The 8,225-nt window shown below is 44.2% G+C and overlaps 1 protein-coding gene across 1 annotated transcript; it reads left to right on the forward strand.

Annotated features, from left to right (window-relative positions):
• The first annotated feature begins 629 nt into the window (after positions 1 to 629).
• On the forward strand, positions 630 to 3,844 carry LOC138672236 (uncharacterized). The gene is made up of 6 exons (XM_069760218.1): positions 630 to 1,897; positions 1,992 to 2,063; positions 2,194 to 2,290; positions 2,377 to 2,554; positions 2,635 to 2,791; positions 2,914 to 3,844. Exons 2-6 carry the CDS (start codon positions 1,996 to 1,998, stop codon positions 3,842 to 3,844), a joined length of 1,431 nt encoding a protein of 476 aa, XP_069616319.1. The 5' UTR covers positions 630 to 1,897; positions 1,992 to 1,995.
• Positions 3,845 to 8,225: the final 4,381 nt, after the last annotated feature.

Raw genomic sequence — 8,225 nt, forward strand, 5'->3', positions numbered from 1 at the left:
GCTATTTGGCCGAGGCAAACATCAGGACCACACAATCATGATCTCAGGGTGCTGATTTGGATAAAGAAGGAGCCTTCACACCCTGCTAACCATTTATATGATGATGTCACTATTGACAGCAGCATCTAAGCATGGACTGTGACCCCAGAACCTCAATGACCTGAGGGCCGCTCTTCAAGAAGAGTGGGATGCCCTGCCTCAGCAGACAATAACTCCACTTGTGAACAGCAGTTGACATTGTTGTCAGCTGTAATTGATGCTCAAGGCCACATGACAACTTAGGCTTCTTTCACACTTCAGTCTTTTGGCGTCAGTCAAAAACCGCCATTTTCCTCAAATAGCGGATCCGCCATTTTTTTTTGGCGGATCCGTTATTTTCCCATTGGCTTGCATTAGCGACGGATTGTGGCGGATGGTCGTCCGTTCCATCCGCCATGCGACGGATCCGTCGATATTTGGCGGACGTTGTCTAGACATTGACGGACTTTGTAACGTTTTTTGTCGCCGCCGAAAAGGCGGACCGCGGCGGATACGTCGCGTCCGCCACTTTTTAGAATGGGCGCCTATGGGCGACGGATCCGTCGCGATCCGCTGTTTTGCTGATCCGTCGCCCCAATCCGCTTTTTTAATTGAGCATGCTCCAAAAAGTGGATACTTTGCCCAGACAACTCCAAAACTATATAAAGAGGACAGGTCATTCCCAAATGTACCAGCAAGAGAGACCCTGCGTGCAAGAGAGACCCAGCCAGAGAGACCCTGCCAGCAAGACCTTGCCAGCCAGGCCCTGCCAGCCAGCCAGAGAGGCCCTGCCAGCCAGCCAGAGAGACCCTGCCAGCCAGACCCTGCCAGCAAGACCTTGCCAGCCAGGCCCTTCCAGCCAGCCAGAGAGACCCAGCCAGCCAGAGAGGCCCTGCCAGCCAGACCCTGCCTGAGACAGCCATGTGAGTACTGCCATCCAGCGTGTGTGTGTGCGTGTGTGCGTGCGCCTGCCTGCCCTGTGTATATTTTTTTCATACTATGCTTGTATTTTGAATAGCTGTGCTGTAACATGCGTTTTGTGTGTGTATAAATGATGTGTGATGTGTTCTGCATTTTTGTTGTTTTCCATAATGTACTTGTATTTCAAATAAAGAGCAGTGTAGCTCCTACTGTACCCAAAAAAAAGAAAATTTTAAAAAATATAGTAATAAAAATTTCTCAAAACTGTCAGTAGTCTCATTTACAGATAATGTACAATTGGGTATACATGCAGTAAAGGTTATATATACAAATGCGCAATGCAAATCTTTGCTATAGAAAATGTTAGCTGGTTTTAGAAAATACAAACTGTAGGGTAATCACAATTAACAATTTTGGGAATTGGTATTTTCGAATGAGGAACATTTTTTATAAGGTTAAACTTTGTTTAGGTGGGTTTACCAGCATGCGCATGGCGCATATCAAATTCTAAGTATGTTTTGGTGTTGTTTTAAAGGGATTTTTGGGGGTTTTTTTGTGGGGAAACAGGAGGTAGAGGGTTTGGCAGCTTGTGCATCAAGCATATCAAGTTTGACGGTTAATAATTTTTTTTTCTTTTGTGGTGGGGGAAATCAAAAAGTAAGTTGGCATACTTATTCACAATCATTCAAATTAAAACTGTTTTCAAATTGGAAGATGTTACAGGAACCAAGCTAGGTACTGACCCAAGATGTACACAGGCAGGCTCCCCAAGTTTTGGAAAAATATGTAAAGTCCCAGCTGCATCTATCCATCTACCCTTTTGTATAGTAGCTTAGAACTCTCTTTATACTTACAGATTCTAGGGACCAAGAGGGACGCAAGGGACCGATCAACCCAAGTTTTTTGAAATACCATGTCTTCTTCTGAGAGCCCCCCAGCACATCATCAGCAAACTGAGGTGTTTATTTTTTTTTTCTTAATAATTTTTTTTTTTTGGGTACAACCATGGTAATTGTATTTTAACCCTTTATGTGTTTATTCTGTATTTACAGGAAGATGAAGCAGAGGGGCTTACAGAAGGAGACGGACAGGGTGGAGAAATTCAAGGAGCGGGAGCGCATAGTGTAAGTTTTGCACAGACCGATCCTCACATACAACACACTACACCCAACACAAACATTCAGCACAGCACACACAATACATATGCCTCTATCCAAGCACATTATTAATTAATTTTTTATTTTTTTTTATTAGTCTTCACAATCCGGGGCTCACCCTAGAGTTCCTCAAAGCACCTCCTCAAAGCACCTCCCATAGTCGTCGGAATGCCAATCGCGGCGGTCGCCGAAAAGTAAGTTCCTTTTTGGTTCGGCGTTTAGTAAACTGTAAAATTCATGTGGTGTAATCTTTCCCTTTTTATTCTTATCTTTTTGTTAGGCTTCACAGCGTGCTCCCGAACAGGATGACGAAGAGGAGGGCACAGATGTGGACATCCTCATCGAAGCGGTACAAATTCGGGAGCCGCTGTGGAACATGTCGGACCGCCGCCATGCTGACCAGTTAATCACCCGATGGCTATGGGAGGAACTCGATGCTGGGGCCCAGGATCTAGCGCGTAAGTATTCACACTTCATTACCTTAGTTAGCATGATTTAATGTGTTGTATAGTAACCAATTTTTGCTTTCTCTTTCCAGGTAACAGGATTATCGTGCGGTGGCGGTCACTCAGGGATCGCTTCAAGAGAGAATTCAATAAGGAGATGCAGGCCCCGAGTGGATCTAGAGGATGCAGGAGCAGATACAAACATGCCAGAGCCCTGTCGTTCCTCCAGTCGACGCTGCTGAGCAGAAAGTAAATATTCAACACCACATATTTTCTGTCAAACTGTAAAAATGTGTAACCTTCAATTTTTTTGGCAGCAAGGGCAATTGTACTATCAAGATACTAATTTTTTTTTTCTTCTTCTTTAACAGCACTTTCTGCAGCACTCGGGACCCTGCATCAGAGTTGCACCCCTCTGGAGCGATCCCTCAAGAGTCCGCCACCGGGGACCACGTCGACCCCTCTGTTTCTGCACCTTCCCTTTCGTTTGATCCCTCAGCCTCATCCACCAGCGCTGGAGCAGCAGGGCGGACATCGTCACTTGAAGCTGCAGGTGATGAGTTAGAGTTCCCTTTACCCCACCCCTCTGCCACTGCCGCAACATCTAGACCACCTTTGTGGTCAGGACGGCAGCGCCAGAGAGGTCAGGAAAGGAGCTATGCGCCTGACTTTTTGCAGCTGAATGCATCCTTCCACAGTGCCATCAAGCTTTTGAGTGAGCAAACGTCTGCTGGGTACAATATGCTTAACAAAAGCATACTTGAACTCAGCAGTCGTCTGGATAGGATGCAATCAGATGCAAACCAGTCACCAAGGCACTGTTTTTTTCAGTCGGTCCTCAGGCACATGGAAAATCTAACTCCTGACCTGCAGATGCATGTGATGCAAGGCTGCCACACTGCTCTAGCGCAGGCGATGTCCCAAGCCCCTCCACCTACCCTTCATGTTTCAACACCTTTCCCCTCTCAAGCCACCGTCTATCCTTCTGTGCGTCCTCCTCCTGTCCGTCCTCCTCCCGCCCATTCTATTTCTTCGTCATTCGTTCCTTCCCCCCTTAGTCTCTCCCAGTTTTTACCTTCCCCTTTCCATTCTTCCACTTTAAATTCTCCGTTCCCGAACCCAGCAACACCTTCCTACCTCACACACACCACATCTGCACCTCAACTCTCTGCCCAAACTCGTATTTTCACCACCCATTCTACTTCTGTTCCTCCCCGTGATGTCCTGTCTCACACTCTCGACGTGGTCCAACCTGTCAGCCCCTCCGCTACTATCTCCACCCAAAATTATGAGAACCTGTAAAGTCAATAAATAAACTTTTTTTGGTTTAAAAACATTTTTGTCTTTCTCTTTTTTTTAAAAAAAACAAACCTGTTTTAAAGCCACCAAGGTTATGGTAATAGTAACAATAAACAGTGTTTAAAGGGTACCGTTTCAAAACATACGATGCTGCATTAAAGTACAAAGATTTTGTAAGCAAACAAAAAATGGTATTTTTACAAGTGTAAAAAGCAAAAAAATTTTACACCATTTCATACTGCCAGTCAACTGATCCTGCAGGAGACATGAAGTAGTCTGCAAAACTGTCCCGCATTCTGGAGACTGCTACTGGACTGCGAAAAGTTGGGTTGTGGTAATCCCGCAAGGTGCTTTCTGATACATTATCCTCAAGGGAAACTTGTTCTTTTGATAATACAAAATTGTGCAGGACCACGCACGCTTTCACCACATCATCGACAGTTTCAGTCTGCAGTTTAATTGCAGTTAGCAGGACTCTCCATTTGGAGGTTAAGATGCCAAAAGCACATTCCACTACTCTTTGTGCTCTGGTTAAGCGGTAATTGAACATTTTCTTCCTCTGGGTCAGTCCACTACTTCCAAAGGGTTTCAGCAAATGCGGGGAAAGCTGGAAGGCATCATCTCCAACACAAACAAATGGTAATGGTGGACCGGTGGTTCCAGGGAGAGGTCTAGGGGGCGGAAAGTCAAATGTCTCTCCATACAAACGACGCCCCATTGGTGAATTTTTAAAGATTTGTGAGTCGTTTGCGCGTCCATACGCACCGATATCCACAGCGATGAACTTGCATTGTGCGTCGGCTATGGCCATCAACACAATTGAGAAGTACTTCTTATAGTTATAAAACTGTGATCCAGAGCCAGAAGGTTTGACGATCCTTATGTGCTTCCCATCGACTGCTCCAACACAATTTGGGAACTGGCAAATTTGATGAAAATTTTGGGCAATCTCCAGCCACCTCTCCTGTGATTGCTCTGGAATGTATTCCGCCTGTAAGCAATCCCACAATGCCCGGCAGGTATCTCTGATGATCCCCGAGATGGTGGATATCCCAAGCCTAAACTGAAAATGGAGGGATGAGAACGACTCTCCAGTTGCAAGGAATCTGTTAACAAAAAGAAAAGACAATAATTAATAAAAAATTCAAAAAACAACATTACAGTTATAAGTCTGATGAATGAGAATCATTTTTAAAAAAATTACTTACCGAATATCGAAATTTTCAGCTTTCATCCTCACATAATTGAAGAACTTGTGAGGGTTTTCCCTTAGTTCGATGTAAAGCGTGGAATAAACACCACGGGTCATGCGTTGTGCTGTGATGGGATGGATCCACAGCCTTCTCTTCCGCCGCTGCCGCAGGATTCGCAGTCTTTCTTCCTCCCTCTCTCGAACGCTGACTGCCAACTGATTTGCCTCAAAAGTAAAATCCGCATAGATCTTTGCAATGTTCGCCAGTACTCCTTCCATTTCTGCCACTTTCTCTACAACCTTTCAAAGATGTGGTGTAAATACACACTATATATAGTTTTCCAGTAGCTAATCACATTGAAATCCTCCCCTTTTAAAAAACGGATCTGTCAAAAAACTGTTACAATGGATGTGAAAACGGTCGCAACGGTTTTAACGGATCCGTTTTTGTAACGGATCAGGGCAGCTGATCCGTCAAAAAAACGGATCCGTTAGAACCGTTTTCACAACAAATTTGACGGATCCGTCGATCCGCCACGATGTCGGACCTAACTGACGCCACACAACTGAAGTGTGAAAGAACCCTTACTGAGAGATTGACATTTACTGTTGAGGTATACGCACCATTGTTTTTGGCTTTTGTTTCAATGAACTTTTTTACGTTTTCCATACATTTCACGTGAAAGCCAAAGATCCCTAACTTTTTGTGAGTAGTGCATATTACTTTTGGACATTCCCTTTTTACCTCTTCTAGGAAGTAATGTGTATGTATTCACTGATACACAAGTTTGACCTGAGCAATAACAAAAGTTTATCTACCACCAGACTTGCTGTAATAATGGCTGAGACTAGAAGAAGATCAGAATGTAACAGTAAGATCAAAGGGCTCACTTTGGCAGCTTTAGGGTATGTGCACAATTTGCAGTTTTTACCGCGGATCTGCAGCAGTTTCCCATGCGGTTTACAATACCATGTAAACCTATGGAAAACAAAATCTGCTGTGCACATGCTGCGGAAAAAAACGCGCGGAAACGCAGCGGTTTACATTCCGCAGCATGTCACTTCTTTGTGCGGATCTGCAGCGGTTTTGCACCCATTGACTTCCATTGTGTCAGCAAAACCCGCAGCAAAACCGCAGATTTAAAAAGATCAGCGGGTTTGGGTGTAAAAAAAGCTGCAGATCGGAAGTGATGTCAGGTGGGAGGAATTGTGTGGGTGGAGCCACAGTCGGAAGTCACCGTCACCATCATGGAGTCCTATCGTCGCATGGGGATTGATGTCGGACATCTGATTGACCTGGTATGTATGTGTGTGTGTGTGTGTCCCCATGCGACTATAGTGGCACCTAATTGTACTGAGTCGCCGTAAGGGACTACTGCTCCCATCCGGTATTAGGATGGGAGAGTAGTTCCTGTGTCTGGCGACTCAGTACAATTGTTAGTAAAACACAAAACACATACAATACACATACAATACATTTAACATACAGTACATGACAGACAGTACATTTAACATAGAATACATACCATACAGCACACAGGTACGCGAAGCCCTCGTTCCCCTAGAGTAAAAATAAAACAAATCCATACTCCCTGTCTGCAGATATCCAAACGAGTGTCCCACGCTGATCGCTTGCTCTCCGGCGATACCCTACCAGGAGCGATGATCCTGGCAGTGTATCGCGTTGTTTGCCGGAGTTTTGCAGCATCGGCCTCATTTTACGGCACTAGCGCTGCGTGAGAAATTTCCCACGCAGCAGTGTCGTAAAGCGAGAGTACCGGGGTCAATGAACGCCGGTAAACTCGCGCATGCGCAGTTACACACTGATAGGAGCCGTAGCTCCTGTCAGTGTGTTGCTGTAGCTGTGGAGAGCAGACACATCTCCTGATGTGTCTGTTCTCCATGGCAGATTGTTGTGGGACACTCATTATGGCAAACATAACAAAAACGCACCAAAACCGCACCTGCGTTTTCTGCTAAGAGCTGCGGATTTAGTGCAGAAAAATCCACAGGCAAATCTTCAACATGTGCACATACCCTTAAAGTCCGTCTTACAGTTCTATGGCGACTTGTTATATACACATATTTAGCATCAATTAACTGTGACAACTTTATAATATACTGGATCCATCTGACATTTATAATGGAGCCCCTCTGGTTTAACAGTACAATATTGTTGAAAAATCTAAATTGAATGTCTCCCTAAGGGATTAAAAAAAAAATCCTAGCACACTTTGTCTGTTTACAATAAACACATGATTAATATAGTCCTGACCCTAGTATTATTTTTACCAGTCGTTGTCTTCAGCTGTCCCAGCACCCATCCAATCCCATTCCATCATCTTGTGACAGTAACTTCTGACTGACTGCAAATCAGAGGTAACGGGTCGCTGTTCTCTTAATGTAAGTTTCTGAAAACCTCGTTCTGGCTCACGTAGACATCTACTGAGATGTGACTTCAGCTTCAACCAGCAAACACTGGGGCGATCAGGTAGGTCACAGCCTGCAGAAGACGCCGATAACAGATGAAGATGGCGGTTAGTAAGTATGAGGCTACGGGCAGGGAACTTACATTAGTGACACCACTCCGTCGGTAAAATAACAAACGCAGGAGTGGTGCTTTCAAGTTTTACCCAGGCAAAATAAAAACACTTAAATAGCTGCTAACTAATAGTATGTTAGGCTGTGTGCACACGCTGCTGATTTTTCACGTTTTTTTCGCGATAAAACCGCAAAAAAAAAGCATACAATATGCATCCCATCATTTAGAATGAATTCTGTATGTTTTGTGCACATGATGCGTTTTTTTTCCGCAAAAAAAAACACATCACGGTAAAAAATGCAGCATGTTCATTCATTTTGCATTTTTTTTTGCGGATTTCCCACTATAAAATGCATTGGGAAATGTCCGGAAAAAAACGCGCAAAAAACGCATGCAGATTTCTTGCAGAAAATTTCAGTTTTTTCTCAGGAATTTTCTGCAAGAAATCCTGAACGTGTGCACATAGCCTTAGGGTCATTATTGGAAATTTATAATATATTTTTTTCTTAGTTTAACCCATTAACGACTTCCGATATGCCTTTTAACTGCAGCAGTTAAGGGTACTTATTCCTCAGGGTGTTACTTTTCAGTGACAGAAATAACGTTATAGTGCCAGCGTTGGAAAATCTCTAGGTTCTCAGCCACCGGGG

The sequence above is a fragment of the Ranitomeya imitator genome, chromosome 3 (genome assembly GCF_032444005.1).
Source record: "Ranitomeya imitator isolate aRanImi1 chromosome 3, aRanImi1.pri, whole genome shotgun sequence".
NCBI classification, from domain to species: Eukaryota; Metazoa; Chordata; class Amphibia; order Anura; family Dendrobatidae; genus Ranitomeya; species Ranitomeya imitator.